A 17,273-nucleotide genomic window follows, 5' to 3' on the forward strand; every position below is an offset into this window, starting at 1 on the left:
CTCATTTTCTAAACTCACTTTGTTTCAGTCATTACAGACGAATCTTCCTCTATTACCCGATGATTCTAACTTGACACGTTCTGAAAACCACCTCTGTGTTTATTCATCTGACACATCAGTAAACAACTTCTATCTGCTGATGCAGTGAATCTCTCTGTTCTGCTTCTCCTGGATATTAGAACAGAATTGGACACACAGCCGAACCGACCCGAGCACAGACTGTCAGCCACTGAAACACATTTCTGCTGATTAAAGTTCCACCTCTGGCAGGATTTCAACTGCAGACCAGTCGCTCCAGCTCGTCTGTGTCGGAGCGTCTCTGCTGGATCTCACAGGGATTTGAGCTCAGTCTTTTTCACATCTTACATCTTAACATGAAATCTGAGATTTGTTGGTCTGTTTGCTGTTTTCCAGCTGAGACAGTGAAGGAGAGAACAGGGGGAGAGAGAGAGAAAAGAGGAATGATGCAGATTCAAACCAGGGAGCTGCAGCTCAAAGCACATGTGCCTAACGTCAGGTTCTGTGATATACTGTAGTATTGACTTTTATATATGTTATGGAACACAAGAAAAAAAGGTTTATGAAAGGTTTGTCTGCCTCACAGACATGATGATGTGCATCGAATCATCCTGCAGCTAAAAAAAGACAGTCGGCTAAATGATCCCAGAGACAGACTTTGTTCCACGACGACGATGGACAGCTTTACTGTCATCTTACAAATCCTGAAGTTCACATACACAGACTCTGCACTTCTTGAAGATGCCTCACAATAAAATTCACCTTAAAAGAAAAGTCATGATGTCCTTGAACAGCAGCAGAGGTTTAATATGAAGTTGTGTTTCAGCAGAGATGCAGTGAAGTGCTGCAGAGCAGAGAAACACACACAGAAATAAAAGCTCTCATTACTTTTTCACCTTTATGAGGAATCAAAAATCATCAAGAGGCCGAACATTTGATCAGAAATTATCTCTCTTCTTTAATCATTTATTTAAAAAATACAAATGTGCAAATCTTTTTCTTTGTCTAACATGTTGCATGAAAAATTAAAAAATATTCTGATATATAAATATACAGAAGTCTGATGATTACAATAATAAACTTTATTTCTAGGCACATTTCAAAAGTCACAAGCTGCTTCACAAAATCAACTATAAGAGCAAAGTTAAGAAAAGAAAAGCCAGATCATACTCAGCAATGCAATAAAACAACACCGATGAAAGAACTAGAATGAAAGAATAAAGAACAACATTAAAACAACTAAATAAATACAAATATATACAGTTGACTGTTTGAAGAATAAACTTGCAGTTATCACACAGTACATAAGTATAAATAAATGCAGTTAGCAGAGAACTTCTTTCTTTTAATTAGCTTTTATATTTCACCCTGGTTCTTTCAAAACATTTTCCTTGATTTGAAGATGAAATGTATTACATGTGACTATTTTCAAATTCTTCTGGATTCAATTAATATCAAGACATTTGTGGGATTCTAAGATATTTATTTATTCACCTATTGGTGTTACTGTAATAGACATAATGTCCTGAACAGAACAGCAATTGTTATTTTAAATCACTTTCTTAATATTCTGATCTTTAATAATTTTCTCACAGATTCTTTGATTTCTTGCGTCTGCAGAACATAAATAATCGGGTTCAACGTGGGAGGAAGGACAGAGCTCAGAGACAAGTTTATGATCCTGGCGTTGGGATGAATATTCCTCCCAAATATAAATGTGATTAATATCGGAAAGAAATAGACGGCCACTAATGACAGATGAGCTGTGCAGGTTTTTAAGGCCTTCACTCGCTCCTGAACCGTGGCCACTTTGGTCAAAGCATAGCCGATGTAGAGGTACGTGCACAAGATGAATATCAGAGGGAACCAGAGGATAACAACTCGTAACAGAAGAGCAACGACAAATGTGGGTGTGACGTCGTTGCAGGCCAGACGAAACAACTGACCATGGTCACAGAAATGGCTTTTGATCACTACAGACTGACAGAAGGAGAGTCTGGTGAGAAGGCCGACTACGATCAGTAGCGCAGTGACGACAAAGAGCCAAAAAGAGGCGATAACACAAAGCATGAACCTGTGGGTGACTTTCACTTGGTAGTGCAGCGGGAAACTGATCGCTATGAGTCTGTCGTAGGAGAGAGCCACCAGGTTGAGAGCCTGCATGGAGAGGCAGGCGTAGCAGAAGAACAGAAAGGTCAGGCAGTCGTTGTACGGGATGTGGGGATGGTTGAACAGGAAGACGTCCAGGACCTTCGGCACCAGAGCAGAGTTACCAAACACGTCCACGAAGGCCAGGTTAAAAACTATGATATACTTTGGCGTTCTCAGATTGTGGGCCAAACATATCACGGCCATGACTGCAGTGTTTGCCAGCACAGACACGATATACAGAAAACACAGAAAGACAAAATAATATTTAACATTAGGAATTCCGATAAATCCTCTTATTATGAAATAAGCAGGACGCACAAAGGTGATGTTCTTCCCGAGAGCTGAGTTGAAAAGTTCCATCGTGAAAGATGGACTGACGTGAAGAAGAGCGCAGCAGGTTGTGTGGATGATGGAGGTGAGCTCGTCTCTGTCTGTTCTGATGAGGCTCGGACAAGCTCTGTTAACTGATCCTCTGTTTATTTCATTCAGCGTCTGATCCCTGGAGTCTATTCTGTGCAAGCAGGAAAAAACTTCTCAATACATTTGTTACATTACATTTAATATATTATATTATTTATGTATTTTATATTATATTGCATTATTGCAATCAAGCATTTATTTTCATGTATTTTCAGTGTATTTTAGTTTGTGACAGTTTGGTTAGTTTGCTGTTTTCAATTCATTTGTATTCTATAGAGATAATCACAGATATACAATGAACAGGGACAATAAGCACAGTTAAGAGGAAACATGTATCAATGATTATGGATCTTAAAGGTTATAAGATGGGGCAGCAGTAGCTCAGTCCATAGAGATTTGGCTTGGGAACCAGAGGGTGGCCAGTTCAAGTCCAGCATGGACTAAAAAGTATGGAAGGTGGAGTGGTAGTTGGAGAGGCACCAGTTCACCACCTGGTCTCTGCTGAGGCACCCTTGAGCAAGTCACCAAACCCCCATGGGGCTGCCCATCACTCTACCATCTCTCTCCATATTTGCATGTCTATGAGCCCTTTGTGTGATTGTGGGTTAAAAACTGCATGTATAAATAAAAAATGAGTGTAAAAAGAATTTCCCCCTTGGGCGATCAATAAAGTATGTCTTCTTCTTCAAGATCCACTCACATTTAATACTACTAATACTAATGCTTCCAATGAGGCTCTGTATTTATTTACCTTTAAACCCAAACTAATAGTGTAAACATATATTTGTAATCTCAGAAACTTCAATACAAATAATAGTACTGATTGTATTTGCACAGCACACATCAATCACACACTGTCAACACAGCCGTCAGAGATAACTTGGTATCTTGCCCAAGGACACGGGGGTCGAACCACTGACCTTCCAGACCCCCGCATCCCCCTATCTATCTATATAGATATAGCTATAGATATAGATAGATAGATATATACATATATAAATATCTTTTTATGTAAATACCAGTTCTCATTTTCTAAACTCACTTTGTTTCAGTCATTACAGACGAATCTTCCTCTATTACCCGATGATTCTAACTTGACACGTTCTGAAAACCACCTCTGTGTTTATTCATCTGACACATCAGTAAACAACTTCTATCAGCTGATGCAGTGAATCTCTCTGTTCTGCTTCTCCTGGATATTAGAACAGAATTGGACACACAGCCGAACCGACCCGAGCACAGACTGTCAGCCACTGAAACACATTTCTGCTGATTAAAGTTCCACCTCTGGCAGGATTTCAACTGCAGACCAGTCGCTCCAGCTCGTCTGTGTCGGAGCGTCTCTGCTGGATCTCACAGGGATTTGAGCTCAGTCTTTTTCACATCTTACATCTTAACATGAAATCTGAGATTTGTTGGTCTGTTTGCTGTTTTCCAGCTGAGACAGTGAAGGAGAGAACAGGGGGAGAGAGAGAGAAAAGAGGAATGATGCAGATTCAAACCAGGGAGCTGCAGCTCAAAGCACATGTGCCTAACATCAGGTTCTGTGATATACTGTAGTATTGACTTTTATATATGTTATGGAACACAAGAAAAAAAGGTATATGAAAGGTTTGTCTGCCTCACAGACATGATGATGTGCATCGAATCATCCTGCAGCTAAAAAAAGACAGTCGGCTAAATGATCCCAGAGACAGACTTTGTTCCACGACGACGATGGACAGCTTTACTGTCATCTTACAAATCCTGAAGTTCACATACACAGACTCTGCACTTCTTGAAGATGCCTCACAATAAAATTCACCTTAAAAGAAAAGTCATGATGTCCTTGAACGGCAGCAGAGGTTTAATATGAAGTTGTGTTTCAGCAGAGATGCAGTGAAGTGCTGCAGAGCAGAGAAACAGAAATAAAAGCTCTCGTTACTTTTTCACCTTTATGAGGAATCAAAAATCATCAAGAGGCCGAACATTTGATCAGAAATTATCTCTCTTCTTTAATCATTTATTTAAAAAATACAAATGTGCAAATCTTTTTCTTTGTCTAACATGTTGCATGAAAAATTAAAAAATATTCTGATATATAAATATACAGAAGTCTGATGATAACAATAATAAACTTTATTTCTAGGCACATTTCAAAAGTCACAAGCTGCTTCACAAAATCAACTATAAGAGCAAAGTTAAGAAAAGAAAAGCCAGATCATACTCAGCAATGCAATAAAACAACACCGATGAAAGAACTAGAATGAAAGAATAAAGAACAACATTAAAACAACTAAATAAATACAAATATATACAGTTGACTGTTTGAAGAATAAACTTGCAGTTATCACACAGTACATAAGTATAAATAAATGCAGTTAGCAGAGAACTTCTTTCTTTTAATTAGCTTTTATATTTCACCCTGGTTGTTTCAAAACATTTTCCTTGATTTGAAGATGAAATGTATTACATGTGACTATTTTCAAATTCTTCTGGATTCAATTAATATCAAGACATTTGTGGGACTCTAAGATATTTATTTATTCACCTATTGGTGTTACTGTAATAGACATAATGTCCTGAACAGAACAGCAATTGTTATTTTAAATCACTTTCTTAATATTCTGATCTTTAATAATTTTCTCACAGATTCTTTGATTTCTTGCGTCTGCAGAACATAAATAATCGGGTTCAACGTGGGAGGAAGGACAGAGCTCAGAGACAAGTTTATGATCCTGGCGTTGGGATGAATATTCCTCCCAAATATAAATGTGATTAATATCGGAAAGAAATAGACGGCCACTAATGACAGATGAGCTGTGCAGGTTTTTAAGGCCTTCACTCGCTCCTGAACCGTGGCCACTTTGGTCAAAGCATAGCCGATGTAGAGGTACGTGCACAAGATGAATATCAGAGGGAACCAGAGGATAACAACTTGTAACAGCTTAGCAACGACAAGTGTGGGTGTGACGTCGTTGCAGGCCAGACGAAACAACTGACCATGGTCACAGAAATGGCTTTTGATCACTACGGACTGACAGAAGGAGAGTCTGGTGAGAAGGCCGACTACGATCAGTAGCGCAGTGACGACAAAGAGCCAAAAAGAGGCGATAACACAAAGCATGAACCTGTGGGTGACTTTCACTTGGTAGTGCAGCGGGAAACTGATCGCTATGAGTCTGTCGTAGGAGAGAGCCACCAGGTTGAGAGCCTGCATGGAGAGGCAGGCGTAGCAGAAGAACAGAAAGGTCAGGCAGTCGTTGTACGGGATGTGGGGATGGTTGAACAGGAAGACGTCCAGGACCTTCGGCACCAGAGCAGAGTTACCAAACAGGTCCACGAAGGCCAGGTTAAAAACTATGATATACTTTGGCGTTCTCAGATTGTGGGCCAAACATATCACGGCCATGACTGCAGTGTTTGCCAGCACAGACACGATATACAGAAAACACAGAAAGACAAAATAATATTTAACATTAGGAATTCCGATAAATCCGCTTATTATGAAATAAGCAGGACGCACAAAGGTGATGTTCTTCCCGAGAGCTGAGTTGAAAAGTTCCATCGTGAAAGATGGACTGACGTGAAGAAGAGCGCAGCAGGTTGTGTGGATGATGGAGGTGAGCTCGTCTCTGTCTGTTCCGATGAGGCTCGGACAAGCTCTGTTAACTGATCCTCTGTTTATTTCATTCAGCGTCTGATCCCTGGAGGCTATTCTGTGCAAGCAGGAAAAAACTTCTCAGTACATTTGTTACATTACATTTAATATATTATATTATTTATGTATTTTATATTATATTGCATTATTGCAATCAAGCATTTATTTTCATGTATTTTCAGTGTATTTGAGTTTGTGACAGTTTGGTTAGTTTGCTGTTTTCAATTCATTTGTTTTCTATAGAGATAATCACAGATATACAATGAACAGGGACAATAAGCACAGTTAAGAGGAAACATGTATCAATGATTATGGATCTTAAAGGTTATAAGATCCACTCACATTTAATACTACTAATACTAATGCTACTAATGAGGCTCTGTATTTATTTACCTTGAAACCCAAACTAATAGTGTAAACATATATTTGTAATCTCAGAAACTTCAATATAAATAATATTACTGATTGTATTTGCACAGCACACATCAATCACACACTGTCAACACAGCCGTCAGAGATAACTTGGTATCTTGCCCAATGACACGGGGGTCGAACCACTGACCTTCCAGACCCCCGCATCCCCCTATCTATCTATATAGATATAGCTATAGATATAGATAGATAGATATATACATATATAAATATCTTTTTATGATGGATGGACAGGTGGACAGGTGGATGGATAGATGGATGGGATGTACAGATGGATGGACGGATGGACAGGTGGATGCATGGACATATGGACATATGGCTGGATGGATGGAAGGGATGGATGGATGGATGGACAGATGGACGGATGGATGGAAAGACAGATAGATGGATAGATAGATGGATGGATAGACAGACGAATGGATGGATGGATGGATAGATGGATGGAGGGACAGACAGATGGAGGAGAGACAGACAGACAGATAAATAGATGGATAGATGGATGGACAGACGATTGGATGGATGGATGGATGGATAGATAGATGGATGGACAAACAGATGGACGAATGGATGGATAGATAGAAGGATGGACAGAAGATTGGACGGATGGATGGATGGACAAACAAACGGACGAATGGAGTCCTGGTTTAAAAGTTTAAAAGTAATAAAAGTATAATGAATGTCAGTAGTGAGATTAACTCAGAGTCTTCTTCTTCTCCCTGATTGTTTGTGTTTTGTCGTCGTAATGAGTCAAAAGTTCACTTGACTTTATTCCCTGGTTGGAAGCTGGAGCGCCTCGGCCTAATGAGGCTGTTAATGACTTGTTTGTCGACTGTGCTGTTGCAAGATGATGACACATCAGAGCAGTGAGGTAAACACTTTGTCCTAAACAGCAGGAGACAGGCAGGAGAGAGCTGAGGGGATTAGGTCAGGTACTTTAGAAAGATGCAAGAATTACACACTGAAGTGAGAAACTTTCCTGGACCTGACATCTGGATTTCTGCCACAGGAATAAAAATAAAAGTATTTGTTGTTTCTAAAACTAATCTGAATCGTAACGATGACTCTGCAGCAAATGTATTAGTAAAAGAAATTCTAGTCTCACACCGCAACTGAAGTCTGCGCATGAAGTGGGAGGACACATACTGTATGTGGCAAAGGAGAGAATCATACTATATTTTAAAAACTTATTTTCTATAATTCACAACTCACAAATACAGAAAGAATCACTTTCTGTAACTGGACTGATTCTCAGAGAACGGATTCCTCCACCAAGGCCCGACAGTCGTCTCATGGAACCACATTGAAATTCACCAGATCCAGATTTTACTGGGCTCTGCATCACACACTCATGAACATCAGTCCCCCAAACACATAAGTGATTCTTTTCATCACCGAGGCCCAACACTCCCCTTCAATTCAACCGAGCTGCACCAAATTTTAAACACTTGTAGATATTAGATTCTATTTTTTTCATCAAGGTCCATGACCTATTCTCTGAGGACTCTGGATCTGGATCTCAATGAAAATTCAATGGGTTCTTTTCTGACCCGTAACTCATCCTTCCAACAAGTTTCATAATAAACCGTCCTTTCATTCTTTGTGTAATGCTGCTGACTAACAAACAAACAGACAAATGAAAACACAACCTCTGTAGCAGATGATATAATGTGAGATAAACTCTCTCCACACTAACTCCTGTGTTGGAGAATGTGTTCACTAAATTCCTGAGATTCTTATTAATTTCATTTTCTGCCACTAAACCAACATGAGAAGCTTCTCCAGAGACTAGTGAAGCCTAATACCTGGAGTATTATCTATTAAGGCTTTGTGGCCAAATGAATGAAATTAGCTCCCTGGGTGTATTACAGGTGTTTGAGATTCTCCCACAGAGACACGTTGAAATAACAAAGAGGACAGAAAGGACAGGATGCATCGTCTGCCTCAGGCCTGCGGGACAGTTAATTACACGACAAATTAGCCTCATGAGGAATCAACCACCTGCTGGTTTGACAACATTATAATGTTTCACACAAAATTCAAGAGACCTGGAAAAAAACGCTGTTTCTAACCTGAGCTGCAGAATTATTTAAATTTGAACACCAGGAGGTAAAGAGTGTTTTCACTCGTCTGTTGCTTTGTTGGTTTGTTGGTTTGTTTGTTTGTTTGTCAGCACAGTTACACAAAAACGATACTGAATGGATTTCCATGACGCATTCAATCAATCAACTGATTGTCTTTTCCGAGATGTGAGAAAAGGGAGGATGAATTTCATAATTAGATCAGTAAAAGGAAAGTTGAAAACCCACACTCCTATAAGAATTTGGTTAAATTTATGAATCAGTTATTACCTCTGCTGAGGCCATTTTGTTTCCGTCCGCACTTGTTTCTTCGTTTGTCTGATAGTTAGCAGCGTAACGCAAGAGCTACTGAACACATTACCTCAAAACCTGGTGAAAGGATGTCGGAATGGCTCGGAGAAAAATCCAGTAAACTTTGGTTTGGATCCAGATCAGGGCACAAATACTGGGTTTATTCATTTTCTTTAACTTCGAAAAATCGGATCAATATTTTCCTTGATTTCTCACAGAATGATTCATGGATCTTGATTTATTTAAATAACTGATGTTTATGAGTGTGAGCAATATGATGCAGACTCTGGAGGTGATTTGCTCATTTCTGGACTAAATTAAAATATACAATAAAATATACATAAAATATACAGTGTCTTTGAGTTCCTTGAAAAACAAATAAATCTATTTATCTTATTATTAGTGATGTATCTATTGCTGTAGTTGCAATTGCGGTAATACTAGTAATACTATTCAAATACTAGTAGTGGAAGTGGTATGCACAGTATCAGTTGTCTATGTCAGTGATAGTTGTATAGTTCTAGGTGTGACAGTAGCAGTAGTAATGGCATTAGATGTTGTTGCCACATTATATTTTCTTATGTGGGATTTCAGAGTCGACACTTTCCTCCATCACAAACAGGTCCGCCAGCCCTCCTGGAGGTCTAGAGTCCCTGCATGTCTCAGCTGTCCCTCAACACCGGAGACCTCTGGAGAGATGGAGAGAGCGAGAGATGTTTGTCTCCTCCGAACAGGTTGTTTCCCACAAGACCACAGTCGGACTCAAACCACACTAATCGGTCCTGAGAGCTTTTCCCCTTCAACCCCGAACACACAAATATTTATCACATCGATGTTGCAACTTGTCGTTGTTTAGGCACTTTAGTTGATGTGAGTCTGATAGAGTGGTTTCCTCCACAGGGAGTTTTCTTACACTTGTAATGTTTGATTAAGCTGCGTGTTGTTACCATAAGAACGTGATGTTAGTGGAGAAATGGGGCCTTAGAAGAAATTTGGGTGCAGATGAAGATTAAACAGGCAAATCCAGAATTATTATTATTTTTACCAAAAGGTACAGTGTGTAGAATTTATGATATCGAGCGTTGAAATTGCATGTTGCAGCTGAACACCCCTCATCTCCCCCTCTCCTTCCAAACGTGAAAAAGAACCTGTGGTAGCTTCAGTTGTCATAAAAACTCAAAAGGTGTTTAGTTTGTCCGGACTAATGTAAAAAACATGGCAGCCTCCATAGAGAGGACCCCCCTAGATGTAAATATTTAAGTATTTAAAAATTAAAGGGCCTTTTCCGAGGTAAAGAAAACTACAATTCATACAATTTAGATGAAACGAACTAGTGAAAACATCATGAGGATTATTCTTCATTATATTTCTGCCAATAGTTCCCTTTTAACTAAATGTTTTATGACAAACTAATATTTTAGGTTTATATCAGGCAACTTCCTTTATTCTTTATCCTTTATCTTTTATTTCACTCATGTGCAGGATTGTTCGGTCATGTTCTAGTTCTTTATCATGATTCAGTCTGTTCAGTCGTTATCAAATATACTTTTGATTAGCCGTGATATGACATATTTTATCAGATGGTAAAAGAACCAGGTCTTTATCTTCTTCATTGTGCTGGTCTGACTCACATGAGACCTGATACATTTATTATGAAGCATGAAAGCCATCTCTTCACTGAGGATACAATACATGTTTACTCTAACTCCACACATTCTCAATGAAAAGTCAAATCACTCTGAATGCAGCACTAATCTCTTACCACTGCAAGGTGCTATTTCTCTGGTGTCAGCTGCAGTAAAATCTATGGAGGACTAAAATGACTGAAGTATAAAGAAATAAGTGTATAAAGACATTTCCACATTTATTTACTTATTTATTTTCTCATTTCTTATTTCTGTATTCCTGTGTCCATATGTAAATGAGGTTGGAGGTCCTAACCTCAGTCTCGAGCAGGATTGGTCAACTGAGTGATACAGACAGAAGAGATCTGTTCCTAGCGACTCTTTGCTGTAGTGTAGTTATCAAACTGAGTGAACGTCACTCACGATCACGTTCATTTTTTTAATGTGTGTGTGTGTGTGTGTGTGTGTGTGTGTTTGTGTGTGTGTGTGAGCAACAGAGCGACACAGTGAGATCAGAGCAGAGTAAGTGACTTAGTTGAAGAACAGTGGAAACAGCGAACACAGAGTTTCTCTGGTCGCAGCTGCTCAGTGATCAGCTGCTTCAGGATCAGAGCTGAAGCTGCAGTTGGTTTGTATCAAGCTGGAGTTTCTGTTTCTGTTTCCTCCTCCACTCTGAGCTGCTCTCACTATAACTAATAAACTCTCATCACTAGTTATCAGGACCTGATCAGTGCATGAAGTTACTCAGTGTTTGTTTGATTCCAGAGTTTATGAGACTCATTTAAACATCATGAGAATTGACTCGTCAACATGTTGTGCTCAGTACAACATGAGAGGAGACGCTCACAGTCAGGACTCAGTGATAAAATGAGCGGAGAAGATGATCAGACCCCATCGATTAATAACTCAACACATGATCTTACGTCACCTTAATCATTCCAATAAAAAATGAACTATGAACTTCAAATACTTCATTTTCATCTGCATGAACTGAACTTTGAACTAGTTATATTAAGTGTGAACTGACACAACACAGCAAACAGCAACTAACAGTCAGCATTGACAGGCAGAAGTAGTAGAACTGGATCATCACACTCCTGTGACCAATCCTGCTCAAGACTGAGGTTAGGACCGCCTCTACTCATTAGCATACAGACACGGAAACACAGAAATAAATAAATGTGGAATAAATTAAAGACATTTATTTATTTATTTATTTATTCATACTTGAGTCATTTTTCTTCCTCCATACCTTAGGAGAGGCAATAAAGAGCATTATTTCAAAGGATTAAATACCTCTAAAGAATCTTAAATTAGAAAGTAAGTCATCTGCAGTTGCAAATGGAGCAAAATACCAAGACTAGATATATTACATACATATAATATATATAAATATATATATATATTAAACATATTAACAAACTGAATAATAATATCAATGAGCTGTAAAAAAAAAAAGTAGTTTTAAATAAAGTTGAAGAGGTAAAATTGTTTCACAATAATCCAGATAATATAATATGAGCGATGTTATACAGGTGATTTACCAGAAGATGGGGATGTCCTCAAACCTGCAGTCAAGTCTTTCCATGTAGCTCTGCCTGTTGGATTATACAACATAATTATATTGTTGACAATCCATCCAAACACAAGTAATGACTACTTAGCTTTATGAAAGGGTTTCTCCCACATGACCACCATGCTGGTCCTCTTCATGTCATCATCAACATCAGATACATGAAATTATTTCAGTTTCATTCACGTTTATTGACGGGTTGAGCTTGAAACATTTATTTAGTTTAGAGGGGAAATATCTGAGCAGAGATCATGTTTTCCTGCTTAATGTTTTTCTGATATATAATAGTAATATAACTTTGTTTGTTAACTCTTCATCTGGAAAGTGACTGCGCCTGTCAGATATATGTAGTGAAACACATAGTACTTCCATGTCACGTGCAGCAGAAAATTAAAGTAGCATGAAATGGAAACAGGGAAACAGGAAATTCTAAAAATGAAAAGAGGTACAGGAATCAAGTTTATACTTTAACTATATTCATTATATTAAAGATAACAGCTACTTGGCAGTTATTCACTTGAATAAAAGAACTGAAATCATTAAGTAATCTAAGTCACAACATGTTCTTTGGTATTCACTTGTTAAGATAAGGATATTCTGCTGACATGTACATTTATATCTTCTATATTCATAATATTAATAATGTATTCTTGGTGATGCTATATCAGGGAATCTGAATAGTGTGTTCTTGTGGCATTTGTAAGAAACAGACACAGACTTGACAGAATAAAAGTCTTTAATAATTAAGTGAGCTGATGGAGTGGGTGGGGGGGGGGGGGGGGGGGGGTCCTTGGAGGACATGGCAGAGGACAGGGTCCGGGTTAGTGAGCTGCTGTGGGCTTCAGACCTTAATGCAGGCACAAAGTCGTAAACAGGACAAACGTGTTCAGGAACAACTGTCAGAATGACTCGGTCAAAAAGCTGGATTTCACTGTTTCAACAAACCTTTGCACAGAGAGTCGATCCAGCAGCGACTGAAGTCATCAGTTATACCGAGATGAGCTGATGAGTCAGACCAGACTGAGTTTACAAGAATACAAGGAGGAACTGTCACCCAGATGATCTTTACTCTGAGTAAACTTTACTTCACTGTAGAATTCAGGACTTTTAATGGAGTATTGGTGGCACGGTGGCACGGTGGCACGGTGGCACAGTGGCTGGCAGCATAGCCTCTTGGTTCGAGTCTTTCTGTGTGGAGTTGCATGTTCTCTGTGTGTTGGTTTTTCTCTGGGTCCCCGATGTGTGTGACTGGTTGTTGGTCTGTGTATGTCGGCCTTGTGATGAACCCCACCTCTCAACCACTTTCAGCTGGGATTGGCCCCAGCTCCCCCATGACCCTTAAAGCTCCAGTGTGTAAGATTTAGGTGAAAGGGATCTATTGGCACAAATTTTGTGTAAAATAACCCTAGAAAGGTTTTCATGAGTGTGTTTCATCTAAATCGTAAGAATTGTTGTTTTCTTTTACGTAGAATGGGCCCTTTATATATCAAAACTGTATATTTACATCGGAGCGGGTCCTCTCTCTGGAGGCCGCCATGTTTTTCACAGTCGTCCTAAGTGCACAAACTAAAAACCTTTAGAGTTTTTATGACAACTGAAAATATTCCACAGGTTCTATTTCATGTTTGGAATGGGAGGGTGAGGTGAGGGGTGTTCAGCTGCAACATGCAACTTCACCACTAGATGTCACTAAATTCTACACACTGTACCTTTAAAGGATAAGTGGTGTTAAACACAGAGTTAACCAACCCAAAGAGTATTTCTACATAAATACCTCACAACCCAAATCCATGTTATTGTCAGGGAGATGGAACTTTTAGTTGAATTACTGTTAAATATCATCTCTGAGCATCAAGAGGTTCATGATTCAGCAGCAGTGAGTCACGACAAAAGGCGGCGCACTTCAATAATCTTTATTTAGTTTACAGATGTATTTCATTTTGAAGTTCGGAGGAGGGACAGGGAGCATTAGTGCTATTTACAATTGGTTTGAAAACATTTATCTCTGTACAGATTTGAACCCTGATCAATATAAACAATATTTTTTTAAGACCTAGTGCTGTTACAAAGCGATTCTTTCAAAGCAAAAGAAAAATAAAACACACAAAGAAAAAGGATTACATTAAATTATAAACAAAATGAAAAATAATAAAGAAAGAAAAGAGCAACAGAAGAAAGAAAATAAAAATACAGATGATTAGGGAGGTTTTGCTGCTGTTTAGCACAAGACGTTGTCAGCGAGTGACTGTGAACTGGCTAGAAGCGAACCGCATACACAATCATAGACTAAACACCAATGATACTGTATATCAACAAGATCTAGAGTCATCGTGTTCTATATAAGATTCATATTAAATATATTCTACACGTTACCTTTGTCTGGAACATTACTTCCATTGGAAAAATATAAAATAAAACCATAAAACCTTTTGTACATTTTTAATTAATCTGATGAAGGAGCACATGCTTCAGTTGTGCAAAATGGATTTATTAATGCAGAGAGAGGATTAAGGAGAAAGAGAAAGAGAGAAAGAGAGAGAGAGAGAGAGAGAGAGAGAAGAGAGAGAGAGAGCAAGAGAACAAAGCAAATTAAGACGAATAAGGAGCAAATTTCCCTGCTCGGACAGCAGCTGTCAGAGAGATCCTTCACAACACTGTTAAAAAACGGGAGCACAACGAGCCTTTCCTTTTAAAGAGGGGGAGGAAACTGACGTGACGTTTAATTCATCACAACACTGGTCGGGGAGTAATATGCACAGACTGTCAAAACACACACGGACGAACAAATAACCCAAAACAAGAGCACCAACACTGGTGGTTTGGCTATTTGTTTGTTTGTTTAGGCCTTGTTTGGCTAGAAATGCGACGGGTGAGAGAGAAAGACGTGTTCGCTCTCTGCAGATAAAAAGGACGTTCTCATTTGTGACCTTTAAGGGCACATGCAGACTAGGGCAGTATAAAGGACACAAGGTACTTCCGTACGTGTGTACGTGTGTACGTGTGTGTGTGTGTGTGTGTGTGTGTGTGTGTGTGTGTGTGTGTGTGTGTGCATCCTGGTTTGAGTTCTCTGATCAGGCACGTCTAAGCTTCATCTGCTGCACTGAGGGAGATCTCACAAGCACATATGTGTAGGCGTTGTGTTGATGTGTGCGTGTGTGTGGTGTGTGTGTGTGTGTGTGTGTGTGTTGTTAGTGGTTAAAAATCTCTGCAGTCTGTATGAGAAAACAAGGCCACGCACACAAACTCTGGCACTGCATCACAGTTACAACCAGCTAGAATGAGGAGCCAGATCGAGACTGACTTTTAACAGACCTGCTGAGGACTGCTTGACAATGTGTCTGTATGTGTTCGTGTGTGTGTGTGTGTGTGTGTGTGTGCATGTGTGTGTGTGTGTGTGTGTATGGCAGAAGGCTTTAAAAGGTGTGCATTAAGAGAGAAAGAAAAACAAAACATGCATCTCCAGTTCCTCTAATTTTCCGTTATGACAACAAATCAAGTACAACGAAGGAATCAACTCTATCGTTTATCAATTTCCTGCTCTCAGCTCTGTGTCCTGGATCAGCCTGACTGAGCCTGCTGTCTTTCCATGTTACGTGTGAGTGTATGAAAGAGGGAAGAAGAAGAAGAGGAAGAAGAAGAGAGCGTGTGTTTGTCTGTGTGCATGTCCGCAGTGTGGACAGACTCCAGGACAGGACAGGGACAAGCTCATGGGGTCCAGAACGTTGAGGGCCAATGAGAGGGGTTAAGAGGGCTGGCAGCGGAGGTGTGTATTTACAGAATGACACAGCAGTTACTCTCCCCGGTCTTCTCTCTGTTCCTCTGACCTGGGAAAACACACACACACACACACATCGTCAACAACAAGAAACACTGATCCTGCACAGGTACTCAGAAAAATAAATATCTAAGAATATCTTTTCCTCTCAGGCCAGATGACAACAACTTTTACCTTTTCTAAAATGGCCTCCAGTGTCTGAAACAAACCTCCGGCTTTTTGTTTCAGTGTGTACAAGTAAACGAAGACTCAGGGACGGTAACTTTAAATACAACATCCTTCATTTGCCTCTGACTTATACTATGGGATTATCAATAAACTCAATGTATCTTCATTTTATCTGATAACATCGAGATTTTATCTCAGCAGCTCCAGAACATATCTCAATTTCATATTTGTTCAAAAAATACAATAATATGTGAATGAGAACAACTACATTGTGAATTCAGCAGATGTTATCTGTCTGTTTTGTTGTTTTTCCGACTTAAAATTGTGAAAAATAATCGATTCAACCATTTTCATGAATTTCAAATGTTTTACTGTTGACAGAAGTCTCAACAAAAAGGCCCTGGAGACACCATCACTGACAAAAATTGTCTTCAGTGTTTGGAGATTCAGACGATTTAAAAGTAAAAACACTGCATGAAGAAACACAGCACCTTCACTGAGCCGACACTGGAGGTTCAGCCAAAATAATGCCGGGTCGTCCCGAAAAAAAGGATCACAGATACAACCACTAAAAGTAGACCTGTCTCCTAATATGATTTTTATTGGCTATATATCGTCCGCAGTGGACTGTCTCTTGGGGATACATTTAAGGCCAATTACTTGCACCAGTGGCTTTTCCCAAAACTGAAGCCATGTGTAGAGATAAATAATGGCTGGGAGCATAGAGCGCTTAAAGTTGCTGAGAGTGTGAAAGGCCTTCTGAAAGGAAGGAAGGGAGACGCAGAGCTGGTTACCTTGGGAATTTGGCTCAGGCAAAGTCTCTCTGGCAACTAAATGCATCACTGTGGTCTTCCCCAAGGGCAGTTTGAGGGCTAACAGGAGAGAAGAGAGAGACAGACAGAGAGTTAGAGGATATTCACTGAGCGACAGTATATCTGTCTGTACACCGTCAGGTTCAACTTTACACCAGTTTCACCTGACTCTTCAAGACATAAAAACGGATTATACAACACTGGAAGGTGTTAAGCTAGGAAATACAACATTGATAAATAGATAGAAAAGTTATAAAGTACTTTTAAGCTGCTTCATAACACACAGAATG

The 17,273-nt window shown here is 39.3% G+C and overlaps 3 protein-coding genes across 3 annotated transcripts in view; all 3 read right to left on the reverse strand.

The window, feature by feature from the left end:
• Positions 1-1,509: 1,509 nt before the first annotated feature.
• On the reverse strand, positions 1,510-2,529 carry LOC138404890 (olfactory receptor 52E8-like). The gene has a single exon (XM_069510270.1). The coding sequence runs from the start codon at positions 2,527-2,529 to the stop codon at positions 1,573-1,575; it is 957 nt and encodes a 318-aa protein (XP_069366371.1). The 3' UTR covers positions 1,510-1,572.
• Positions 2,530-5,003: 2,474 nt separating this feature from the next.
• On the reverse strand, positions 5,004-6,136 carry LOC138404870 (olfactory receptor 52E8-like). The gene has a single exon (XM_069510232.1). It carries the CDS (start codon positions 6,134-6,136, stop codon positions 5,180-5,182), a length of 957 nt encoding a protein of 318 aa, XP_069366333.1. The 3' UTR covers positions 5,004-5,179.
• Positions 6,137-14,126: 7,990 nt separating this feature from the next.
• The window catches only part of ubl3a (ubiquitin-like 3a), a 33,521-nt gene continuing 30,374 nt past the window's right edge, over positions 14,127-17,273 (reverse strand). The window contains exons 4-5 of the mRNA XM_020096985.2: positions 16,966-17,043; positions 14,127-16,052 (exon numbers count right to left, since the gene is read on the reverse strand). Coding sequence (XP_019952544.1) covers positions 16,000-16,052; positions 16,966-17,043 — 131 coding nt within the window. The 3' untranslated portion in view covers positions 14,127-15,999. The remainder of the gene's footprint in view (positions 16,053-16,965; positions 17,044-17,273) is intronic.

This window comes from Paralichthys olivaceus, chromosome 15, assembly GCF_024713975.1.
Source record: "Paralichthys olivaceus isolate ysfri-2021 chromosome 15, ASM2471397v2, whole genome shotgun sequence".
In the NCBI taxonomy this organism is placed as follows: Eukaryota; Metazoa; Chordata; class Actinopteri; order Pleuronectiformes; family Paralichthyidae; genus Paralichthys; species Paralichthys olivaceus.